Source organism: Oncorhynchus kisutch, linkage group LG29 (genome assembly GCF_002021735.2).
Source record: "Oncorhynchus kisutch isolate 150728-3 linkage group LG29, Okis_V2, whole genome shotgun sequence".
NCBI lineage: Eukaryota > Metazoa > Chordata > Actinopteri > Salmoniformes > Salmonidae > Oncorhynchus > Oncorhynchus kisutch.
In genome coordinates this window covers 20,584,581-20,611,959 of record NC_034202.2, presented here as the reverse complement: position 1 = coordinate 20,611,959, position 27,379 = coordinate 20,584,581, and the positions used below count along the sequence as shown (strand labels likewise).

General features: G+C 43.6%; 1 protein-coding gene across 1 annotated transcript in view; it reads right to left on the bottom strand.

The window, feature by feature from the left end:
- Positions 1-26,816, bottom strand: part of LOC109874377 (pappalysin-1-like) — a 126,572-nt gene extending 99,756 nt beyond the window's left edge. The window contains 6 exon segments of the mRNA XM_031809557.1: positions 6,402-6,523; positions 6,843-7,035; positions 8,199-8,492; positions 8,831-8,976; positions 15,559-16,660; positions 26,078-26,816. Coding sequence (XP_031665417.1) covers positions 6,402-6,523; positions 6,843-7,035; positions 8,199-8,492; positions 8,831-8,976; positions 15,559-16,660; positions 26,078-26,468 — 2,248 coding nt within the window. The 5' untranslated portion in view covers positions 26,469-26,816.
- Positions 26,817-27,379: the final 563 nt, after the last annotated feature.

The window sequence follows — 27,379 nt, the reverse complement described above, 5'->3', positions numbered from 1 at the left end:
CTGGCAGCAATGGAGCAGAAACCAATGAATGTAACCCCTGTTCTCCCAGACAGACAGTGAGAGCACACACACACCAAATATTCACACACAAACACATGGTATCACGTAATGCAGCGAGGCTTGACACTGCCCCGCCTTCAAAGGAAGGCGATGCTAATGAAAGCATGGCCCGACATCTGGGCCAGAGTCAGACAGGAACACTTTAGCGATGCACGGCTCAGTGCAGCAGCACATACACGCACAAATACACGCACAAATACACACACAAATACACACACAAATACACACACAAATACACACACACACACACACACACACACACACACACACACACACACACACACACACACACACACACACACACACACACACACACACACACACACACACACACACACACACGCCTACAGTGCCATTCATACCCCTTGACTTGAATAAGCCTTTGAATAAAATGTATACAAAAAATATTTCACCACAATGTTTCACACACAATACCCCATAATGACGAAGTAAAACCTGTTTTAAGACATTTTTGCAAGTTTATAAAATGACAGAGATATCTAATTTACTTTAGTTACTTTAGTGCCTTATTACAAACAGGATGCATGTTTTGGAATATTTATTTTCTGCACAGCTGGGGTTCCTAAACCTTTTTGGCCCACGATCCCATTTTGATATCTTAAAGGGTTTGCGACCCCAACCATGTGATGTAGGCCTAATTAACAGCCAATTATTATTTGGGGCTATGGCAGTCAATTTAAAAAACATTCTAACAGTACTTCTGATTGTCTTCTCAACTCATTATCATATACTTTTACTGTGGGGCTATGACAGTCAATAGCAAATTAGTTTGACATAATGTATATTATCTCACCACCACTAATGAGATGGGTGTGCTTGAAGCATGTCGTGTCGGAGGTTCTCAAAGTCTGTGGGCGTGGTTGACAGTGTGCACCTCATCTCTGCTGTCACATCCAACCTGGCTTGATATTTGGCTTTAAGACAGAGCACCGAATCCAGCTTCACACAGACGTGAGCGGGCGAAGGATACCATGAGTTTTATGGTGCTTTCAAGACAACTGGGAACTCAGAAAATACGAGGTCAAATCATGACGTCAGTGATCTTCAGGTCGGAAAGTCAGAGCTCTAGAAAGTGGCCAGAGTTCCCGAGTTGGATGACCGTTCAATACAATTTTTCCCAGTCTCATCTCTTTTTTTCCCCCAAGTTCCCAGTTGTCTTGAACGCAATGAAGTCGGATGTTGGAGATTTCCAAATTCCCAGTTATGGTATTCCCTTTGTGTCAGGAACCAAAACTCCTCCATCGTGACCTGTGAACGTGTTTTCTGCAGCATTCGGTCACATGACAGCTCAATCAGCTGTCAACTGGACCAGGATCACAGTCAAACGGATTGGGAAGTAGGTCCCAAAGTGGTCTTCCACGTGTTGGAGGTGAGCAGTCGTGTGGGACACTTACTGATGCTGTTTTTGTTAGAAACATTGCACAGCCGTGGGAAAGGTGCATGGTTGGCTTTTGAAAGACTCTCTCTCTCTCCAATAAGAGTTCTTTCCTCTGAATCCACTGATTCGGTCACTCATCTGAGGAATGCTTTTGTATTTTCCCCTGCATGCTTGCGTTCAGTTCGTTCAGTTTCCCAAATATGTCTGTTATTTTCGCAAGGAGTGTTTCTTTACATTACAAAGAAAGTTAACTAAGTCTGTTTTTTCTTTACATCCATTGTTAATGACAACAGTTCCTCTCTCAATGCTCTGACCCCATATCTCCAACTAGTTTTGCAAACAGGTGTGTGCCCAGTGGATGTGGTTAAATGTAGTTTACAATGGAAGTTACCTGCTGCAGTATATCTCAGTTCTGTGCTCAGCTCTTTTGCCACCACTTGCTCTCCGTGTATCATACAATGAGTCCATAATGGCAGAGGGAGACACATTCATAACTAGAGTGCAGAGGCCTGCCCACCGTCCCGCTATAGATTGAGCCCCAACTGTACAAAAGCCCACCATTTAATCCCATGGAATCTGTTTTTCGTCAATATAGCCACGCAGGACACTGAACATCCCCTGTGCCGTTTCATGCTTGGGAAATGTGAGACAAAACAATATGTCCTCATTAATAGCATCCCCCTCATGTATAGCGAACATAAGTCAATGCATGTGCATCTCTGCCCTCACAGCAAACGTCCATTTGGAGAGCATAAACTTGAGATAAAAGCTGTTTTTCAGTCTCTCCATGCTTCTACATCTGTATTGCTTGCTGTTTGGGGTTTTAGGCTGGGTTTCTGTACAGCACTTAGAGATATCGGCTCTACAAAGGGCTATATAAATACATTTGATTTGATTTGACTCCTACAGCACCCGATGTCACAGGAAGGCCAAAAAGAGCTATTGTCTATTCACCCCACTATCATCCAGAAGGTGAGGTCAGTACAGGTGCATCAAAGCTGGGACCGAGAGACTGAAAAACAGCTTTTATCTCAAGGCCATCAGACTGTTAAATAGCCATCACTAGCACAGAGAGGCTGCTGCCAACATAAACAGACTTGAAATCATTGACCACTTTAATAAATGGAATACTAGTCACTGTCTTGTATTACTCATCTCATATGTATATACTGTATTCTATACTATCTTCTGTATCTTAGTCTATTCCGCAATGACATTGCCCATCCATATATTTATATACTTTTAATTCCATTACTTTACTTAGATTTGTGAGTATCAGGTATTTGTTGTGAAATTGTTAGATATTACTTGATAGATATTGCTGCACTGTCGGAACTAGAAGCACAAGCATTTTGCTACGCCCGCAATAGCATCTGCTAAACATGTGTATGTGACCAATACAATTTGATTTGATTTGAACGATTCAAGTCCAACAGTCAAGAGCAGCTCATGATCTAAGTACGCTCTCTAGTATAACTTTATATTTCAAGTCACCACTGGCCTCATGGTGTAATCCCTGAGCCGTTTCCTTCCTTGTATCTTTGTGGTTACTGGGTGTATTGATCCACCATCCAAAGTGTAAATAATAACTTCACCATGCTCAAAGGGGTATTTAATGTCGGCTTTTAAAAAATGTTTTGCCATCCCCCAATAGATGCCCTTATTTCCGAGGCGAGGAACATCTCCCTGGTCTTTGTGGTTGAATCTGTGTTTGAAATGTACTGCTCGACTGAGGAATATTACAGATAATGTGGGGCACAAAGATGAGGCAGTCATTGAAAAAGCATGTTAAACACTATTATTGCACACAGAGTGAGTCCATGCAACTTATTATGTGATTTGTTAAGCACATTTTTACTGCTGAACATATTTAGGCTTGCCATAACAAATAATTTAAATATTTATGGACAAAAAATGTGATGAATTTCTAAATATTTCTAAAAACATAATTCCATTATGGGGTATTGTGTGTAGGCCAGTGACACAAAATCTCAATTTAATCCATTTAAAAGTCAGGCTGTAACACAATAAAATGTGGAAAAAGTCAAGTGGTGTGAATACTTTTTGAAGGCACTGTATACTTTACATGTGTGCACACTCATCCCAGGTCTTTCACGTACAACCACACATTCTCCTGGTTCCAACCAGCTGCAAAATTCTCCTCATGAACCACATGCAATTCACTTAAATATCTTGGGTGGTTTCCACATGGTTTCTTCCCTCAATTTTTTTCATCCTCTTCCCCCAGCCATATTTCTTGTGGGTCTAGGGCAGTAAAGATTTACTAGGGGTGCTCCAGCTCTCTCTCTGACCACGCCAGGGTTTCCTGTGGTGTGAGGACACAAGCCACGGGACTGACAGGTGTCAGGCGTGTTACACACACACACACACACACAAACGTGCACATGTACGCCTGTACATGCCCATTCACACACACATGCCTGGACATGCCCACCATCCCTTGCAAACACGCACCCATACACACACCAGTGGAGGCTGGTTGGAGGAGCTATGGGAAGACAGGCTCATTGTAATGGCTGGAATGGAATAAATGGAACAGTATAAAACACATCCGTTCCATTTATTCCATTCCAGACATGACTATTTAGCCCATCCTTAAATAGCTCCTCTCACCAGCCTCCACTGACACACACCAATACTTCAACCACACCTACACACACTAATGGTATTGGCATTATGCTTGCTTGCATCGTCGGGATGTCTGTGGGTGGCAGTTACTTGACTGCCATAAGCTGTCACTTCTGCAGAGACAATGCGCTCACACACACACCACACACACACACACACACACAAAGCCAGCTGTTAGGAGCCTGTGATGGACTAGCATCGGCGTGTAAACAGGGGAGTGGAAATCTGCTGCTTGCTAACATGGAGAGCTTCCAATCGGGAAATCAGAGAGAGGTTTACACACAGCACAGCGGACAAGCCCAGACATGCCTCTCACACACACTGTAGCCTGTGTGGAGCAAAAGGACTTTGCAAACAGACACACACACAGAAGCGCACACGCACACACACACGCACACACACACACACACCGTTCTAGCGCCCGTCTGATCTCGAGCCCAATGAGTCACTGGGCTCATTATTAGCCATGTGCTGTCGGACACCTGCCAAGCTGATCAGATCTCACTGGATTCTACAGACTCTAGCTCTGACCCTGAAAGACTGCAGCATTTTATAATGAGTTCACAACCACAGAATAACAATGGAATAACTTTTAAGCTTGGGGAACTGTGCCATCGTGGCATCTCTATCAACATACCAGTAGGGGTCATTTATTCCTTATCAGTTGATTTCTTATCAGAGGACCTAGGAGAGAGTTTTAAGACCTCTGTATCTCTATATCTAGACTAGATTGAATAGACTGATCTAGTAGTACTGCTCTAGTCGTAATAGCTGTTAGCTGTGAATTGAACTTCCACTAGACTTGGTATGTGATAATAATGGCAGATTTACTGACACACAGATACACACACTGATACACACACTGAAATACACACTGAAACACACTCTGAACAATGCTTACTACTGCAGCTGCCAGAACCAGCTAGCGGTCAGAGGTACACAGCTGTGCAGACTATTTATAAAGGCCAAATTCCACCTCCCTAAAATCCACTGCATGAACTGGGGGAGAGAGGGGGAGAAAAATACATCCTATTTTGGGAATGCTTCTGATTGTAGCATTAGCTGTCCTCAATTTCCCTGATAACAAATGGGGAAAATTACATTACAGACATGATCCGAGAAGAGCTCTCCCCAGTTCCCACAATCCCACGTTTGGGATTTCTGGGATACGGAATCTCCATTCCCTTATGAACACAGGTTCAACTTTCACTCCCTCTGCATCTCTCAGCTCGTGTCAAGGGCTGTGACGAGGAATGAATCATTTGCATCTTTGGGGCTCGACTCTGCGACCATATGATTAGCATGTTTGAGAGTTGACTCAGAAGCCAAATAAAGTAAGATACTGGCTTAGAGTGAATAGTGAGATTTGATCATGTGGGGAAGATACTATCAGCAAGAGAAAAATGAGGGGGGGGGGTGATTTGACAGAAGGAGGATTCATAGGAGGAAGAAGTTCAGGTGTGTTATTGACAGGGTGGTGTGGGAGGTGGGTGGGTTGGTGGGCATGTCTTATAAGGCAGGGTGGGTGGTACACAGTAGCTACTGTATGTGCTGTATGTTCTGGGGTAGGATGGTTAGAATCCAGGCGAGTAAATGTAAATGAAGTGAGTAAGGAGAAGTACACTGAGATGTGAAGTTTACAGAGGTTTTAGTGATGAATGGAGGACGCAAATAAGGTGGGTAAGTTGTTTTGGCCTGGGTGAGACAGAGATGAGAGCCAGTGGGCTACAGTAGGCCCTGAGTTTGTCCAGTCAGTCAGAGAAACAGACAGACAGACATGTGTGGTAATAAATAACCCAGGATATAGTGGTCTTACCTTCTACCAGCTCTCACAGTCTCATGTCAGAATTAGACATTCATCCATGTTTGTCAAACGTAAAATTTTTAAGTTATTGCAAATGTCAAATTTCTAAGTGTTTAAAGTTACGTTAAGGCATTAACCCCACATTTTTAAGGTTAGTATTAAGTTCAGGCATTATATCCAAATTCTTACGGTTAGGCATTAACTCCGAATGGTTAAGGTAAGGGTTAAGGTTTGGGATAGGCTTAAAACAAAAATACACAAAAAAATGTATATCGCTGGATTTGAACGTGCAACCTTTGGAATCAGAGGCATATGCTTACACCCATCCGTCATCCCTGTCCACAATGCCCTATCAAAATCAAAACCCACTTGAAGGTAACAGCGCTCACTGTTGCCCCTAGTGGCCGGTTTCCACGTCATCTTCTGAAGTCCTCAGACATGGATGGACGTTGAATACTGACTTGTATCACGGGTGACCTGGCTGCTTACCTTCGGCCTCGCGGGGGCTCCAGTGTCCAGAGGGGGCGCAGGGTCGGGGGGACGAGGAGTTGGATGCGTACTGCATCAGTACCCGGCCCTCTGTGCATTTATCACACACTGATCCCACTTCTCTAGGAAACCAACAGACAGGCACACCAACCAACTTAGATACAGTTTATATGGAAACACACTTACTTAGATACAGTTTATATGGAAACAAACTCAGATACAGTCCAATTGGACTGGCCCTCATTTAAATACAGGCCATATAGACATGCAGGTACTACTCACTTAGATACAGTCAAAATAGAGAGGTGTTAATTTAGATGTGATCCAAACAGACAGTCAACCCATTTATCCAAAATATCTCCAGGTCCTTTGCAGAGTGTGGAGGTCAATGCAAAAATATCCCCATTGTGCTGCCTGCCCCATTCGTCCAGCTAATTTCACCTGTCGTAGAAGTGGCCGGAAATAGGCGGGAACCACTCCAGGGTAATGGCGGCATGCTCTTGCTCCACCACTTGGGGTGCCATGGGCACAGGGGGTGGCTTGGGATCGGGCTGCCACGTCTGGTAGATCAGGTCCAGGTAGCAGTGCATCCGGGCAACTTGGTTGGAGGTGAAAGAGTTCGTACAGTCGTCATCTACGTGGAAGAGATCAGATCAGAAAGTTTAATATGATGGTTTGTAGATTATGTATTCACGTAAACTAAGTGATATTTAGAATGTATTTTCTTTTAGAGCAGGTCAAAGGTTAAAGGTTGAATTAACCAATAGGGCAAGGTTAGGGAAGCCCTTAGAAGTAATGTACATGTATACATACAGTAGATAGAAAAACAGGGCCTGGTATATACATAGTCTGTAGCAATGTTATTAAGAGAAGAGATATTATTAAAGTCTCTACAGGTCCATGACCTGAACATACATTAGAATATATCGAGTGTGTTTTTCCAATGCAATGTCCTTGCTACATTCCACACCTGCCAAGGCACACATACTCAGGGTCAGCATACTGTATGGTTGGACATTCCTACAGATGTAGAATTTTTATTTGAGACAGTTTGCTACAGCAGGAAAATAAACCTGCAGCAACAGGAAAGGTGAATTATTATGTGGATAATAGGGGTTGATATATTTCTGAAATTTCAAAGTGGAAATAACAAACTTCAGAATACTTTTAAAACCAGTTGTACATTTGCTGCATTGCAGGGAAGTTCTCCTGCAACAGGGTGATAAAATTCAGACCCTACATCTGTTTGTACTCTGTTTATTTCTGATTGAGGGTTATCCCTAGTTACCACAGCCACAAAGTTATATCGTAAAAAATCATAAAAACTAAAAAATGGTTTTTGGTCTTCATTTAATGTTAGGGGTTAGGCATAAGGTTAACAGTTTGGTTAAGGTTAGGTTCAAAATCTGATTTTAAGTAGAGAAATTGTAGAAATAAGCGAGGTTGAGCGATAATTCTTACTTTGTGGCTGTGGTAACTAGTGATATCCCTGAGTAAGGGAGTGGAGAGTGTGATGGGTTTTTTGACGATCTGGACATGTTTGTATGGCGTGTGTGTGTGTGTGTGTGTGTGTGTGTGTGTGTGTGTGTGTGTGTGTGTGTGTGTGTGTGTGTGTGTGTGTGTGTGTGTGTTTGTGCATGCGTACATCGTGTGTGTGTGCCTGTTTATCTGTGTCCTAAAGTGTGCACTTGTTTGTATGTGTGGTTATGAATGTGTGTGTATTTGCATGAGTATGTGTGCGTGTGTGTGCTTGCATGTGTGTGTTTCTGTGCTTGTATGTGAGCAGTGCAATCTCACCTGCGTAGCTCATGTAGTTGTTGTACGGTGTGTTTGTGAAGTGGCGACGCCCGCAGGTGTCGTTGCCAGGCTCAGGGTCTCTGCAGTGCTTGTACTTGGGCGTGGGGTTAGTGTCTTCACACAGATCTCCTGTCTCCAACGAGGGCTCAGTCTCCAGACATGCATCGTTACAGGACTCAATCTCTGAGATCCCCCGGAACACGTGGTACAGCCCGAGACTGTGGCCGATCTCATGGATCATGGTGTGGTTGTGACCAAATGTGCCGTAGAAGGAGGGATTCAGAACAATGCCACCTACAAATGGAGAGCAGACACAGACAAACACCTATTCACACTAGAAAGTACTGGAAGCTGGAGTGGGATTGAGACAATGCATTATTCATCGACCCACACAGCTTCATTATCACCTTCCTCCCTGTCAGAGCGGAGGTAGAGAGACTGCAATTACTCCCAATCAACAATGTGAGGCTGTTGAGCAGGAGGAGTGTGTGTGTGTGCGTGTGCGCGTGCGCGTGTGTGTGTGTGTGTGTGTGTGTGTGTGTGTGTGTGTGTGTGTGTGTGTGTGTGTGTGTGTGTGTGTGTGTGCGTGTGTGCGTGCGTGTGTGCGTGCGTGTGTGTGTGTGTGTCTTTACCCAAATGTGTTAATGCTTCTTTGTCCCACGGCCAAGTAGCGACTCCAGCCAGGTCTTCATCAGAGGAGTTGGCAAAGAAGACGTTCAGGTGAGTGGAGCCATCCAGATTCAGGATCTCTTTCAGCTCCTTTACATCCAAATAGGCTCTGGAGACCAGAGAGATAGACAGAAAGAGAGAGACACTTAAACAATATACTGTAGTTCCTAGGAATGAGAGCCAGTTCATTTCTCAAAGACTTTAGATTTACAATGGGCCCTGGAGCAAAGTTATTTCCTATTTCTGAAGAAGAATTTGAACATTTCTGACAACAATAGACCCTTAAGAAAAGAGGTAGCTAGATCATTCCGGGAGCTGAGACAGGCTTCTGATCAGATTGAAACAGAAATGAGATAGATAGTCTAGAGCCCACCTTGAGCAGGTCTGATTGAGATGTGTTTACCGTGCTTGGCTAATACTATGCAAGAGGTGGACATGGAATATCATATGAGAACACATAATCCACCCCATGAAACTGTCAGTCCCCTTCTCTCTGCCCATGTCAAAAGCCCTTATTCAATAACCAAGCTCTTGGTCTTGGCAAATCCTATTGACAAGATCAGTGAAGTCTTAAAGGAGAGAGTAATACGTTGCAAATGTGAGTTTCTTCAGTTCATAGTTGTCAGCTGTTTTTGTGAACACAAGGGCGAACTAAGGTGAACAAAAAAAACATCGCTCTCTGATATATCATCACGAATCAGAATGACAAACATGCAGTAGAACAAGTTGCATTTCACGTTTGAACCCTTATTTCACCCAAGTTTGAGTTCCTTGTTTGTAAGAATCACAAAATATACACCTTCTATAATGTCTGGTTCTAAACCATGGCATTATAGGCGACCAGCCAAAGAGAAAACCATTTATATCTACAGGGGGAGACGATGGCAGAAAATTGACCTGCTATATTTGATGTAATTACATGAACGATTCATTTGAAAGAGCCCTAGCTGCTTCACATGACTAGTAAAGCAAGTCTGGACAGGACCCTGAACAGCTTATACCCCCAAGCCATAAGACTGCTAAATAGTTAGTTAAATAGTTAACCAATACCTACCAGGACTATCTGTAGTGACCCTTTTTGCACTAACTCTTTTGACTCATCACATGCACTGCTGCTACTATTTATTATGTATCCTGTTGCCTAGTCACTTTATCTCTACCTATATGTACATATCTACCTCAAATTACCTCGTACCCCCTGTACATCAACTCTGTACTGGTATCCCATGTATATAGGCAAGTTATCATTACTCATTGTGTATTTATTCCTTGTGTAATTATTTATCTATTCTTTTTTAAAAAAAATCTATCCGCATTGTTGGGAAGGACCCATAAGTAAGCATTTTTACTGTTACTCTACACCTGTTGTTTAACGAAGCGTGTGACAAATTTGATTTGCAAAGCGAAGAAGAGGAGGGGAGGTCTCAGAATCAGGGAGAGAATCCATGAGTGGGGAAGGAGGGCAACGGAGCACGAGGGTCGAAGCGGGCTGGTCAAGTATGTCAGTATTGTTAATTAAAGTACTGTAAGCACTTGAACTGTTTCACAATCCCCTGCTGCTGTTGATCTGCCTCTTCCAGGACCAGCAGGTGAGGAAGGATAAGGATGCTGTGTTAGTTTAGTTCCTGCCACAGGGGCTGGGCCAGGTATGTTTGGAATAAAGGGGTGGCATAGTGGAAAGGTCCTCCATGGCCTATGGGAGAGCAGAGGCGAGCACCAGGCCCAGACCTACAGAGAGCACATGATATAATGTCCCTCTCCCTAATCATTTCAGGAATTTCATTATTTCCTCTGAAAATATTTGTCCGGCTTTTTGGCCGCCGTGCATGAGGGGGGAAAAGGATCAGGGGGGTTTAATGGGGAGATGAGTAAGTCAGCAACAGATAAAAGCAGTACTACTGTAGATCAGAACCCATCTGATCTGAGTTCAATTAGGTTTAATGCACTGGCTCCGTTACAACAACACAACACACATCAGATGTGGACTGGATGGACTGATGCAGGCTATGGCCTTGGCCGGCGCACAAACAGCAGGGTTTAGCATGACTGCATAAAAACAGGCCAGGCTGCATGTGTGTCTGTCGTGTTGCATGGATTTGCACTCTTCTGTGTGTATAAATATGTGATCAGCTTTGTAGGAAAGTAATTGACTGCTTGATGTAGTGGGATGCTGTTGAGAAAGGGGAGAGAGCAGTGGCTGTCTGACATCACTTTAGCCAGTGTCGCCCCTGGGAGTGAGTATGCCAGTCTTAGACCAGTCATGCGATCGACTTTGTCTCTCTCCCTCTCTAACACGCTCTCTCACTTTCCCTGTCTATCCCCCTCTCTCTTCTGCGTTCTCCCTCCCTCCGGTTCTTCCTCTTTCCATCCGCCTTCCCTCTCTCCATTCCCTGGCCTCAAGTCCCTTCTCTAAGGATGTCCTGTCTCTGGTATAACCCAAATTAGGACCTGAGGGTCAGTCTCATCCCCCTCAGCGCTCCTCTCCTCTCCCCTCATCGCTTACCCTTAACCCTTACCCCTCATCCGCTATCCCTCGCTTCTAGCCCCTCATCTTGCACTTTCATAAGGGACGAGCCACACACAAAACATTTTCCATTCATTTGAACACTCCACTTTTCATGCATGCGCTGCGAAGAGAATCTAGATTTTAGAAAGAGACGTTGCGAGAAGAACCTCCGAGAGTAGAGGCGAGAGGAGAAAAAAAAAGGAAAATGTAACTTCACTAAATTCAGACGTCAACGGGCATCTGTTCCTAGGCAGTCCGGGGTGTGATGAGCGCTGAAACTGCTGTGTTAATGCTTGTATATCTGATACATATTAAATAGAGGATTATGACTTCATCCATTTACACCCATATATAATTCATATAAGCCCATAAATGTGCCTCGTATACATATGTCTGGGGCTGCTGAGTGTGAAACGCTGTGGTGAGTTGGCAGCCTTACAGCCAAGAAATCCTCAGCTCTCCTGTCATCGAGTCGGTCAACACCACAGATCCTAAAGCCATCATTCATCCCTGCCTTTATTATCACACTCATGCTCTTTTTCTCCATCAATATTTTGTGTTTTTTCACCTTCCAAGGAAGACACAACAAGTGTTGACACTCAAATTTCAAAGGTTGGACAGCAGAGCTAGACAACTGGGATTTCCACAGTTACAGTACAGTATATAGGGCCGAGCCTAGAAACACATTATATAATTTCCATTGCTTGAAGTTCTTCTGTTTATACCAACACTCTTAATAGTGTTGTGGTGTGTCCATACCAACCAATCATGACCTTAAACTTGGGTTTCAGAGGTGGGGGCACCACCTTCAAAATGTGTTGTCCCCCCACCTCTGAAATTTGTGTGTGTAAATTTCAACATGACAGTTTTCCAGGTGACTGCCACTGTACAACATTTCTGTACCATCTCAACCATGTAAATTATAATCAACTCCTGATTGGGAGTTTTTCCAAATCAAATCAACTATGGTGGTGATAGCAATAACAGTACTTCTGTCTTTCCTAACCCTTCAGTTGAGGTAGATGGAAAAGGCCAATCTTAAACTTTTACTCAACACCTCTCCGCCCCACACCCTGACCAAAATGACCCTATTGATGTCCATCACCCCCCTCTGTGGCCCACCCTCCCTACCTCACCCCATCTCAGCATTCCTCCCAGTACCGGCTGATGACATGTGGGGACGAACACACAGAGTGCAGGTGAACTCAGTCCGGACCGGGGTCAACCAACAAACAGGTGCATTTACAAGGGTGTTACGGCTTTCATGGGAGAGTGCTAACAGCTAGTTTTATGCCCTAGCCACTCCATTAGGGTGAAGCCATTAACATGGGCCTGGTTTATGAGCTGCAGGGCTTAGGGTTTAGAAGACAGATTGTAAAGCACCCAACTCAATGGTCCTAGGAGAATACACTCATTGAGAAAGACAGGAGGGGAGTGGGCTGGGGTGTGTGTGTGTGTGTGTGTGTGTGTGTGTGTGTGTGTGTGTGTGTGTGTGTGTGTGTGTGTGTGTGTGTGTGTGTGTGTGTGTGTGTGTGTGTGTGTGTGTGTGTGACCATTAACCTGCCACTGTGCCAGGGAGAGAGACAGTGACATGCAGAGAGGCCAAGCGGGAACAAATTGTTCTTCATCCCTGACGAAGCTGGGCCAGAGGCGTGACGGCCTCTTTTCTCACCCTGTGTAGCTCCTGTGCAACAGGTATGTCAGTAAATCTAGATAGGACCATTTACGTGGAAGGAAAGACATGTCTATAGGATGTAGCATATTGAGATTGTGTGTTGTACATGTGGAATTCAACTGAGTTGCGTTCGAATGTCTCTTTTTAGTGTTTCAAACACAAACATCCGCTTATTTTTCTAAGAGAGCTGTCAGTGTCCAGACCATGTTTTCCTCTTACTCTCCGCAAAGGATACTTACTGTTGTTTTACCTCAGAAATTCACATACCATTAAGCACAGTACCAGACATAAGTAAGAATGTCATCCCATGAAAAATATTGGCATAACCGTAAAACAGCATAACAACAAAGGCCTGTGAAAACAATGAAAAATATTTCCTTCGGCGAAGGGGGGGGAGTGTTAAGTATTATCGCTGGTATTTCCAGAGGAACCTCTGTCTGTGGACTGCAGAGAAGAGTAGCTAGCGCAAGCGGCCTACCACAGTACCCTGCTAGCCAGATTCCTAAACACACTAAGTGGTAACAGGCATGAGGGCTACAAAAATAAACGCAGGACCTCACAGCCATTGTTCCCTTGCGTATGTGGCGCGCTGTTCATCCAGAATTCCACAATTAACGAGGAATGTTGAATAATGTTTGTAGTGTGGTCCTCCACATACCACAATCAAACCAAAATAAGCAAGCACTTGGGGAGCTTCTCTTTATCAACTTAAGAATTCTCTCTCTCTCTCTCTCTCTCTCTCTCTTACTTAATTTCTCTCAATCTCTCTTATCCCCCCTTTCAACAGCCCATCTTTCATACGTCTGCAGGGATATTTGAATGGTAGGGACTGTAAGCGTGTGCCAATAGCTGATTTCTAAGAGAAGCCGTCTAGGCTGATTGTTGATGAATGACTTTGTAATGATGACTGAAACGGAGGGGAGAGAAGAGATGGCAAACCCACCTGCTTTTGCTTTCTGATGTCGTCTCACACAAAGTTGTTTAGCAGCCGTTTTAAATACAGAGAGAGTGCCAGCGAGACAGTGCTTCCAGGCCTGAGCAATGAGAATGATAGAAAACAGCCTAGTGCCTTGATTCTGGCTACATCAGAAAGACACAAATAATCCCCACAATAACCCTATTTGGAGCTTTTTCCACCCCCCCCTCTCTTTAGCATGGCGGTGTCCAAAAACATTTACGAGCATCTGACATTGGTCGATTTTTTTATCCAGGCAGCGAGAGAACTTCAAGACCACAAGGACCCCCCTACAACTGCCACAAAATGTCTCCGGCCTCTGTGTTTGAGTGTCACGCCTGCCAAGAAAAATCCAATCCTTTACTACTGGAGCCCCTCAAGGTCCATGACAAAAAGCAGTTCCAGAGTGAACCAGAGACTGTTTTTCTCAATGCTGCTCAATCATCCTCTGTGGTACAGAGTAGGAATCCTGCAGACTGGCAGGTACTAGATCAGTGGAGGCCACCGCATCTCCTCCCAGTAACCCTATCAAACTGATCCTCGCCACAACCCTGCAGTAATCAAACTTCAAAATGATTTTCTGAGGTAAAAAAAAAATCCTATGATTTTTCTGTAACATTCTTGCAGAGGCTTAAAGAGAAGAGCAGTAACGGTGCAGAGAAGTGTCCCCCCTCCAAGGGAGATATACTTCCCCTGCAAAAATGGCTCTTGGGTGTTTCCTGGATAGAGAAGTACTACGTTGAAATGAGTCCCTATTGCTGCTAGCAAAGTGATGCTGGTCACTCTCCTCTGACCTGTAATTACCCCTTCTGGTCTTTCTAGAGTGTAATTGTTTCCAATCTCACTTGTTTCCAATCAATCTAGCTTCATTAGGGCAGCAGGGGATAGACGGAGAAGAGCGAGGGAGAGAAAAAGAAGTTGAAAAATGAAGAGAGAAAAAATCCATCTGGGCTCTCCCAGGGTCACTACAGTGTGTTTCGTTGGTTTGCCCCCCCCCCCCCCCAAGTGTAGGATGCGGATTGAGTCTGTCTTAAAGCCAGATTGGACTCGCGGCCCCAGAGGACACCCTGCTGGGCCACACACACTGCCGGGGGTAGAGTTACACTCTGCTCACAGAGGGCAAGCCAGGAGACAGTGGAACTGACAGACTGTGTATCAAAACCTCACATCAGTGTCCTGACTGATGTGTAATGAGAAGATGTGTGTTATGTGAGTCACTCCAGACAGTGTGTATGTATGACAACAATGGATCATAGCAGTGAAAAATAACAGTGTTGGTGAGCGTAGCATGCACAGAATGCCATGTCAGGTACACATACATATATAGTACTTGATAGTACTTATGATTGAACAATCAGACACAAAACTGTTGACTAGACCCTGAAAAATGGGCAAATCCTAACTTGAAGATCAAATGTACAGTACATACAAATCTCCTTTCGACATCATTTCATGCTTTGTGAGAAACCTCGACTCCAACATTGGAGCCAGGCTATATCTTTGTTTAGGACTCATCAAGCAGCGACAAAGAGAAAGACAAAGACAGAGAGCTGACCTGTGTGGAGAGGAGCGGTTGAAGCAGGTCTTGGTCACATCCGTCACATTGGGGTTACAGCAGTCTCCGTTGTCGTAGAAGAAGTTGTCCCAATTACACTCGGGGTCGCACACCCCGTTGCCCTGCTTGGACTGAGGGCAGTGGCTACGGTGCCTAATACAGTCACCCGCATCTAAACCCGTCAGCGTGTGGTTGCACTCTGGGTCGCACGCCTCGTCACCCACTTTGCTGATGTCACAGTTGGCCAGGACCAGACGGTGGCGCAGCGAGGAGTTGGTGACGTTGTGGACGCTCAGCTCCCAGGTGATGTTGTAGACGGCGAAGGCGTTGTTGAGTTGCTGGTGCTGCAGGTGGATCTGACGAGGTGTGACGGTGGGCCGGCGCCGAGCGTCGTCCCACACGTTGACCACACGGTAACGCACCGTCTTGGACTTACGGAAGGTCCAGGTGCGGTTGTAGTTGGTCACCACTTCCACGTTGTCGCAGACAGTTTGACCACAGGGCGGGGGTTCCAGGGTAGTGTCCAGAGACCCTCCAGTTCCACCTTCTCCTACCCCTACTCCAGCCTGCCCCACCCTGCTGCAACCCTCCTCTGGCTGGGGGAAGCTCCCATCCTTCACCGTCAGCCACTTCCGGGCAGGGTGTTCAAAGGTCTCCCTGATCACCAGCAGAGGTGCATCTTGAGGATTTTCGTGACCCTGCATGTCCCTGATTATCTGCCTCTGTCCCCGGGCCTCCCTCCACAGACTTACCCTCTCCACAGTCCCCCGGTAGTTATGGTTCAGAGCGTTCCCGCCCACCATCAGCACCTTGCACTTCTTGGTCAGATGGCTGAAGACGTTGCCCGACTGTTCACGGCTGACGCCCACCTGGGCGCCGTTGACGTAGAGCTTCATGTAGAGCCCGTCGTAGGTGACTGCCAGGTGGGCCCAGGTGTTGGGCAGGTAGCGGGCGTTGGAGTGGACGGAGGTGACCTTGTGGGCACGGTCCGTCTTTAGGGAGAAGAAGAAGCGTGGGTCACGGTTGCCCTGCTCGCTGACTGCCCGGATGCCCAGCAGCCAACCCCGGTCGCTGGAGGCGTAGAAACACTTATCGTACAGACCTGAGAGAGAGCAGAGAGAGAGTCAGTTAACATTAGATAGAGAGACAGAGAGAGAGATATGGTAAGACAAATAGAGAAAAATAGAGAAAGAAGCTTTGACTTTCAGAAAGGTCCTGACTACATCAGCAAAGATACACCTTCATTTAATTTAAAGAGAACAACACTCAATCAAGATAGAAAGAGAGCGAGAAAGAGCGAGGGTGTTAGATAATTCACTGATCACCTCTAGTACAGCTGAGAGAGAGCAGAGCTGAACACTACAGCAGTCAGTGGTGGAGTGGTGAGTAAAAGTAAAGATACCTTAATAGACAATGACTCAAGTAAAAGTGAAAGTCACCCAGAAAAATACTACTAGAGTAAAAAGCTAAAAGTATCCGTTTTTAAATGTAATTAAGTGTAGTGGTGGAAAAGTACTCAATTGTCAAACTTGAGTAAAAACACAAAGTAAAAGTAAATGCCATACATTAAATGTCATATATTAAGCAAACCAGAAGGCATGATTTTCTTGTTTTTATTTTATATACAGACAGACAGGGGCACACTCGTACACTCAGACATCATTTACAAACTCAGTATTTGTGTTTAGTGAGTCCGCAGGTTAGAGTCAGTAGGGATGACAACTCATTATATTGATAGTTGTGTGAATTGGACCATATTGCTGTCCTGCCTGAACATTTGAAATGTAATGAGTACTTTTGGGTATCAGGGAAAATGCAGAGGAGTAAAAAGTACATATTTTTTTATAAGGAATGCAGTGGAGTAAAAATGAAAGTTGTAAAATATTGAAATAGTAAAGTATAGATACCCCCAAAAATCACTTAAGTATTACTTCAAAGTGTCTTTAGTTAGTTACTTTACACCACTATCATTTGTATTCTTCGTTATTAACATTTCAAGTTTAGTCTCAGGGGCATCACGGCTTTGGTCCCGCCCCAGAGCTAGTTTTTCAGGCTGTCTCCTGAACAACATCAACCTAGGAGGTCTGCTTCGAGTCGCCCATAGCCAATTCTTAATGTGAATTTTTTTACAGTAAAATGTGTACGCTCTACTGTAGAGTTTACGTCTTATAGTTCATCCAACAAAATGTCAAATGCATCTGTGTGTCATGTAATCACATTCTCTCATTCTTCAGATGTAGGCCAGACATGAACAATATGGTACAGATTATGTAGTAGATGTACTGACACGATACATTTGAAGATAGTATTGACATAATGTCCTGGAAATTGGGTTAAGGTGCATGCAGTATTTAGCTTGGGGAGACCCATAGAAACTCTTACAAGAAAGATTTTATGAGCATTGAGGCCATTTCAACATTTCGGGGGGAGCCAGACATAGTAGTTTTCTGTAAAAGCCTTGCTATGCTAGAGGCACCAAAACATATTTTTCCCTGTTGCACTTGGAAAGCATGTCAGCTTCAGCATGGTAATGTGCTTTCACTTCTTAGGTGATCTCTAAATGCTAAATGTTTGTGTGTTTAGAGTGCGTATGTGTCCTTACAACAACAACAAAAAACATGTCAAATTTGCAGTTTCACATGTAAGAAAATCATGTGAAAATATCACTTTCACATGTGGAATTGCAGATTCAAATTGAAATAATGTCTTCTCCTCACATGTGATAAGACGGAACAGTGGACAGAATACATTTTTAGGGGCAGGTTAATGGATCACATTCAGATGGTGACATAGTTCTGCTGTATGAAGGTTAAAGGGACAATCCTTAGTTGCTACATTCATTTTTGGACTTATAAATGAATGATATGTACCTATTGATTCTTGAAGAATATATTGTATAAATGCGTCATGAGCTTAGTTTAACTGTTGTTAAAGAACCCAAAATTCTAACTTGTTTTACGGCAATGTTTGTAAACAAATTGTAAATGTAAGCAACAATTGTATAGCCTAAAAAAAGTAAAACCTATCATTTTGATGTCATGGATGTCGGTCATTGCATCTATAGCGTAGTCTACAGATTTGAGAATGATTGAATTTCTCCAGATCCATCCCTCAGCTGTTTACTGAAACTGTGGCGGGGATGACAATTTGTTCATGTTTAATTTAAGGATTGCCACTTTAAGCACCTTTAATAGAGTAATAGTGTAATTATATGGTGCAATCCTCTTGTGAGTGTTACCTTTGTACCATTTAATATCAAGCAAAACTTCTGAAGTCGAATACAAAGTTCTTAGTATTGTAAACAAAAATAATGATATTGAAAGCAAAACATAAAACCAAAAGCAAAAATAGCCAAACAAAATATTGCAAGGAAATAACTTCCAAATGTGAGAACAAATGAATTATAAATGGATAAGAAAAGTATATAATCTGAAAATGTTTTTATAGTAATGACATTTTCCCTGTTTTTCGTTATGTTACCCTGTTACCCCCTTTGCTGCCTTTTTTCCAGTTGCAAAATTTGGTATGTTAAAATTCCAGCAACATACCACCCTACGTCCCACTACTGATTTGTCTCTGAAGCTAAGCAGGGTTGGTCCTGGTCTATCCCTGCATGGTAGACCAGACGTACCTGGAAGTGGTGAAAAAAATCTATGAATGTGAAATTTCATGTGTCCGAAAACCACATCTGACTCATGTGAACATACAAAAATCCCATCAGATTTTTACATTTTTTATAATATATATATATATTTTTACCCCTTTTCGTGATATTCATTTGGTCGTTACAGTCTTGTCCCATCGCTGCAACTCCCGTACGGACTCGGGAGAGGCGAAGGTCGAGAGCCATGTGTCCTTCCGAAACACAACCCTGCCAACCCGCACTGCTTCTTAACACACTGCTTGCATAACCCGGAAGCCAGCCGCACCAATGTGTCGGAGGAAACACTATACAACTGGCGACCGTGTCAGCGTACTAAGCCCGGCCCGCCACAGGAGTCGCTAGAGCGCGATGAGACAAGAACATCCCATCCGGCCAAAACCTCCCTAACCCTGATGGGCCAATTGTGTGTTGCCTCATGGGTCTTCAATTTGTGGCCAGCTGCGACACAAACCCGGATCTGTAGTGTTGCCTCAAGCGCCTTAGATCGCAGCGCCACTCAGGAGGCCCCATCTGAATTGTTTACGTAATTTGTTCACACGTGTCCGAAAACATTTTTTTCACATGGGTGTGTGTACGTGTGCGTACAGTACGTGTGTGAACACAATGTGTGTATGCCTATGCACATTCACCAGAGAACTCTGATATGCCTAATACCTAGCAGAGCTCCTCAAGCATGAGGAAGTACAGTACATGTGCTCACAAATCATTTTTGCGGAGAAGTGGGATCCCCCGCTCGCAGGGGCATATGTTTCAAACACGGGGGGAAAGCAGTACTCCGAATCCTGCGAGGGGCCCTGTGGAAGTCAGTGCTGTTTAAGATGAGGTAGGACACATTTTTTTCATGAGTATGGCCTTATTTTTACAACAGCATATTGGATGACTCTCATTCATATTCCATTCGCCTAGTTCTCTATATATTTCTCTATTGCTTCTCCTTCCTTTTGGAAGAAATTAAATTAACTACTCACCACATTTTATATACTGCAGTGCTAGCTAGCTGTATCTTATGCTTTCAGGACTAGATTAATTCTCTGATCCTTTGATTGGGTGAACAACATGTCAGTTCATGCTGCAAGAGCTCTGATAGGCTGGAGGACGTCCTCCGGAAGATGTCATAATTAATGTGTAAGTCTATGGAAGGGGATGAGAACCATGAGCCTCCTAGGTTTTGTATGGAAGTCAACGTACCCAGAGGAGGATGGAAGCTAGCTGTCCCCCGGCTACACCAGGGGGCTACCCTACAGTGTGCTGTTAAGGCTACTGTAGACCTTATTTGCAAAATAGTGTGTTTTAATCAATTATTTGGTTGTGTGATTATATTTAGTGTAGTTTAACTAAAAATTATAACTTTTTTAACTCTTTTTAAACCAATGTGAACCATGTAGGAGTGTCTAATGCAGACCAATACAATCCAATGCAACCCAATGCAATCCACAGTATTCACACAGCAATGGGTTGTATGGGTTACCTTCAGACGAGTCCCGGGGCACTAGTGGGAGTCATAGAGCAAAACGGAGAACACCATCGTGTTCGTGAGAGACTTCCCATTCTATAGACTGGTCATGCAGGCCAAACCGTCTGGAAGCTACAGACATTTTCGAAGAACAATTTTGGGGATGTCTCATGGTCTGACAAACACTGCTGTGGCTCGGCCACCTTCCACCAGAAGGCCAACATAGGCAGATGCGGTGGATTGAGACGCAGCCCATGCAAAATATGTATCTGATATCTCTAGCTTAAACTGGCAGATTTTGATAGGGATTTTTTTATCATCTTACTTAGATTGACGCACCAGTGCTTCAATAGACTCTTAAGGATTTTTCACATGTTTTTCATCAGCTGTACATACATACAGTAAGAGTCAGGGGGATATTCTAATTCCAAAGCCATTCAAAGAGCATGGTGGGGTTCAACGTCAAGGTCTGTCGTATTGAGTGTGACGTCCTTACTGTTTCCACTACAGTGCAAGGAAAAAACCCTCCATCTGTCAGCTAGCGCACTCAAGGCTAAAAGGTGTTCTGAAATGTGTGTAAGGCTCCTAGTGTAAACAGCTGTCATAATTCTGCCAACCTCAATTCATCTAATATAGTACACTTTTCCAGACCCAACCTGCTCTGAGGTTGGATGGGGCACACAACACACACACACGCACACACACAGGAATTTGCATACACACACTGACGCTATGGCTAAAAGCCATTCGTGTCAGGTTCAAAGTCAACCTTGCTTGAACTTGCGATTTGTCTTCCCCCAAAGCAAACACACTCAGATACAGAAAAAAAGAGAGGGAAAATGTCAGGGAAATCTGATGAAAAGCAGGGAGAAAGGGAACAATGGCCTTTGCGTGTGCTTTTGAAATGTTTGGGCTCTGAAAGTCTGTGAAAGGGACTGTGTGTACGGACACAGTGAAGTGAGCGTCACACTGGATATTTGACATGTTGGAAATTTCCACGGATACTTTAGACTCTAAACACAATAGACATCCCACAGGTGAAAACCCTTTAACCACCAGAAAAATTACAGTCAATTACAAGTCAATTACATTTTGCTCTATAACTAACTTGAGACATCTTTCAACAATGTAATTAACTTGAAACCTTTTCATTACGTTTAATGATTAAAAAGAGAATGCAAATGATCTCTTATGTGGCAAAACTATACAGTAACAGACAGCTTGGGGAAAATACCATGGTAATTTGACAGCATTTTCCAGCCTTAGATTACCTCAACAGAACCCCCACACCTCATCCTTAAGGTTCCTACTACAGTCTGAAATCAAGAGATGAGTGACTACATGTAGTCCTTTGCTGTGTCCTGTGGCTTTCCTCTAACGTATTATAAAACTATAAATCTAGAGTGAGTATTAAAGTTTAATACTCAACTATCTCATTAACCAAAGTGTATTTATGTCATCTTAGTATGGTATATGTCATTAGTTTTATATGATCTAACATCTAAAACCTTCATAGCACTTAAGTGCCTCTCTGCTTTGTTATCAAATGATGCGTCTGCCAACATGGGCATTTATTGTTTACAGCTGGTCATGGAAGAGAAACTCTGATCCACTGTCTTGCTATTTATTTCCCTTCCTTTGATGTGAGACAGGCCTCCATGACCTGGATAAAAGGGCAAAAAGGTCAGAAGTAAAGTTCATCTCACATTAGGACACGGAACATGACATGCTAATGTGTGACATGAACTGCCATGAGGATGTAAAGTACATGGTAGCATTCAGTCAAGTTGAACTGTAATTTAAGGGTCCCCTTCCTCATTAAAGACCATCTTTGAGTAACTTTCAAAAGCAGGGCGAATTGTTACAACATGTCACAATGGGGAGAAGACAATGCTACAGATTCTTTGACTGGAGGGTTAGCCCAAAGAGGCTAAGCTGAAGCAACAGCACTCGTCCTCCTTTGTAAAATGAAAGGCTGCTCAGTGACAGGTGTTTGCGTGTATTTGAACGAGTGCCCAAATCAATTCAGCTAGCCAGTGGAGTCGTAACATTGAGCTATTCCATTATTGCTACCCTGGGATCCTTTTTTTCCCTTTTTTGATGGTCCTTTCTACTTCCTGTGTGCGCATGCTCATTTTGTCAACGCTGTTCAAGGTCCTGAATCGTGTTTCTCTGCTGGAGTCATTCTCCTGCAGTTCCATCGACCAAATCTGCATTACAAATGACAACGTGTGTGTGTGTGTGTGTATGTGTGTCATACAGGTCAGTTTTACATCCCCTGCATTCCTGTTTGATAGCAGTAAGCAGACCGCAGCGGGTACATCTCCTCATGTGAGTAGGCAGTGAGTTCTCCTGGCAAGTGCCCATCCCATAAATGCCTCTCTGTGTCTCAGAGCAAATGTTACCACTAACAAACAGGCATCACTAAATACATTGCATTCTGTAAATACGTCAGCAATGGTGGGGCCTACACATGCCAGCAATGCAACATACGTACATGGTGGGCCTTGAGTCTTGGAACTCTTGCTTGCTGTGTAAGTGGTTTGGACTATGACTTGAGTATTCCACTAGCCCTTGTTTTAGGCCACAGAGTCAATAAATCAAAGCAAATTAAATTGTATTTGTCTCAAGTGCCAAATACAACAGGTGTAGACCTTACCGTGAAATGCTTACTTACAAGCCTTCAACAAACAATGTAGAGTTTTTTTTTAAAGTAAGTAAGACCAGAAAGGAACCACAGATGTATGTTTATCAAACAGGGGTTATCACTGGTCCTCAAGCCGTCACTTTGTTGGCACTCAGAGGTCTCACTGTGTGGGCTTTATTGTAAACAATAAGTAAATGCCACATAACTGTACTGTACTACTCATCTCCCCTCACTTATGAAACGGCGAGATGACAAGCTCAATAAAAAAACAACAGCAGTGTCGTGATAAAAAGCGGGGCAAAAACAACAACAAGGCTGAAACAGCTGTAGAAAACAAGCCAGGCCAGGGTCAAAACAACAGGATGGGACTGCTTTATGCCTGGGATTGTTGGGAGGTCTCAATTGGATTTAAAAGATTAGGCATCACAACATTTGCTCGATAGGGCATTTCTTATTTTCCTTCAAAAGCACATTTTTCCAACCACACTGATCTTAATGTGACGAGAGCAAACAATAAAATTGAATGTATAAGATAGGTAATACACGTGACATCCCCAAAGCAGACTGCATGTCCCAGTTGGGCTAAGACATTTATCTGAGTCACAGAGCTCTCAATAGATTCCCTGAAGAGTTGAAATGCCTAGAGTGAATTTAATAAGGGGCTGGCTTAGGCAGCCCCCACCACCAGGCCAAACCTAGTACACACATACTGTATACACACACACACACAGACACACACACACGCACATATACATGCGCACCCATACACACACACACACGCACGCACACACACACACACACACGCACACGCACACGCACACACACACAGGGATGGACCAGGAGTATTAGTATTTTATACATATTTACATTGCTCCACAATACTATATTACATTGCTAAGAATAGTGTGAGTGTGTATTTTTTAGTGTGTGAGGTGTTATTTTATCAATTTTTTAAATCGGATTTTTCTGATAGATTGAGTTACCTGAGTTGGAAGAGAGTTGGATGTAGTCATGGCTCTATAAAGTACCATGCGTTTCCTAGCCTCTGTTCTGGACTTGGTGACTGTGAAGAGACCTCTGGTATCTTGGTTGGTATGTATGAGTGTCTGAGCTGTGTGTTAACCGAATAAAAAGACAGTTTGATACTCTAATACGTCAATACCTCTCACTTTGAGCCAGATGAGATTGATTTGCATGTTGTTGATATCAACTGTCCTTGTAGGCCTTCATTTAAGGGCCAAAAGTGCTGCTCTGTTCTGGGCCAACTGTAATTTGTGTGTGTGTGTGTGTGTGTGTGTGTGTGTGTGTGTGTGTGTGTGTGTGTGTGTGTGTGTGTGTGTGTGTGTGTGTGTGTGTGTGTGTGTGTGTGTGTGTGTGTGTGTGTGTGAAGGAGAGTAAAACCTTTTGGAGATCCCTTCTCAATGGTAAGTGCCTCACAAGGGGTAGCAGACAGTAGTATGCATCTGCACACATGCAATCAGTTGTGTTTGCGACGCTCCCTGTTGGCAGCCAATGGGATCGAATCGCATACAAATATACATCAGAAGCAGTGGAACAGACACTGAAATCTATAAACATTATATACATTGGAAGAAAATGTCTTCTAAGACTTGGCATTGTGGATTTCAGAATGAAATGACTGTAACCAGTACGGTGTCTGCTCTAGTCGGTTGCGTAATAGCTCACAACATTCACAGGGTACGTTGTGCGTGGATGAAGCAGGTTACTGTCTCCCTCCCATCCCTTTACAAAGCTAAAGCCAGTCTTTAGACTGTACTGCTAAAACCACCCAATCCAACAGTCGGTTTCACTTTTTATTAATGTTAGAGTCACCTAATGTTATGCACAAATGTTGAGGTTTGAGGAATCCCAGACGCAGCTAATAGCGCGTCCCTCCGCGCAATGGGGAAAACCCTGGGACTCTATTCCTGTCTCGTAACCTCAGCAGCCAATCCAGAAGTGTCGATTTGGGAGGCACTTTGGATTGCGGCACGGACGGTGCCCTAGACACACCAGAATAAAAATGGATCTCTCTAGCTCTCTCCTTTTGCCTGCTGTGACGTGCCAACAGATTCAAAGTTTTGAGCATTACATCATAGTTTAAAATAGCCAGACGCCTCACAAAAAATACAATTTCTACGCACGATGACATCACCTGTCAATCAAGTGATGCGGAATAAATGGCAATATCAAACAACCTTGAAATAAGCTAAAATGGTGATAGACCACCCAATATCTGAGTAATTTTGCTCATGAGAGTTTAAATGAGGAATATTTCGAAAAATATACCAGGTTATTTATATTTATATAAAATGCATTCATTAAGACCGAAAATATTAGCTGAATGATCATACCCAAGTAGGCTAATGCGTGCGTCTACACAAAATCTCTCAAAGGCTATTGCACTTTTCAAGGTATTACATCACATTACATTGGCGTGGGTCAGTTGTGAAATGAACTCACTCTCAACTCAGTTACGACTGCAAGATGTTTTACGGTGACAACCGTGCATGATTTGAGCTAATACAACATGCATGATAAAATTATAGCCTACACAGCTAAATATGGGTCATGACATTCAATTGGTTTATTAACATATATTAGCCTACTTTACTGCTTAATGTGTTCGAGGTAATAAAATATACATATTTCACACTTAACTTTGAAATATGTTGTTGAATTTTAGGGCGCATAGACTAGTAAAATCATTCTGATCATTCATTAATTTGTGAACTGAGACAGTTGTTTAGGCTACCTGCAATCACCGTAGGAGATCGTTGACCTCCCTCTGGTTTGATCCACATCTCCAGAGTAAAATTCCCTCTCGGTATCTCCACGCCCGGTTTAAGCCGAAGTTGGTCTCCCCTGCCGGTAAAATAAACAGCTTTCACCCGACTTGGAGAGTTCTCCTCCGCCTGAGAGGAGCGCCGACGCTGGCGAGGCACCCGTCGTTCCATGCCGGGCAAGGAGCGTTTGCCCCGCGGCAGACGTGTGGCACAAGCCCCTGGGAAGGTGGCTTTCGCCTCCCTGATACGCACCAAGTCCCTTTTGGATCTCCCCTTTCTCCGGACAGTCCCGCACTCTGATCCAAAACATAAGATGAGTATCACCAGGCAAGGCAGCCAGGGAAAAGTCCAAAGTTTCATTTTCAGGAGTGATAAAAATATATAAAGAGCAATGGATAGATATAAATTAGATAAGAATAAAATTCGTAGGTCCACAATGCTCCTCTATAAAATCTTCCCGAGTTTCTCTTTCTGTTTTTTTTTTCTTTACAGCTGCTTGTCAAACCGTAGAATCAGTCTAAATAAACCCATGAAGCGATACTGTAATATCCCCCTTATTGGCTAATGTTAAGCCACGACCCCCTTTCCTTGCCCGCGTTTAAGCAAAAGTAAGACTCTTCTGGAGAGATTCAGGAATGTTTGATTCATGCAGGTGTTCTACTGTGCCTTTTCAATGGGTCTCATTAAGCCGAAGGGATGACTAATAAGTAATCAATCAGAGGGGATCCGGTTGATCATGCCCCCCATCACTCCTTGGATTGTATGAGTTAGTTTAGTCGCAGAAACCCACAGTTGTCCGCCAAACGCTTGTTACCCCGTTTTGTTTTCTTATCCCACCAGTAAAGTAAGACAGTATGCAAAATGCCACCTATTACATTCTAAATAAAAGTCATAATAAACCGACCTGTCATTATTTTATTAAAGAAAAAAAAACATTCCTTGACTTGCTTTTTGATATTCAAAAGTTGAAATGCACAACATTATCTTGTAAGGCGAGAGAGCTGCAAAAGTAATAAGCATCGCGATCCTCATTTATTTGCCTGAAGCAGAGACACTTGGAGAGAGTCAGCACTGGGCGTCCGCTTTAAAGCGATTTCTCAGGTCTTTTTAAGAGCGTGGAAATCATGTTTCGAATGTTCCGGGCTTTTTAAATGTATTTTTTAGCCGAAGTGGGAAGTCAGACCGGTACTCACTGGCGGAAATTCCATTTCTCCGTGGGACACAGTGATGGGACGTTGTTTACGGAGTTTGGAAAGCGTATGTGTATCCCT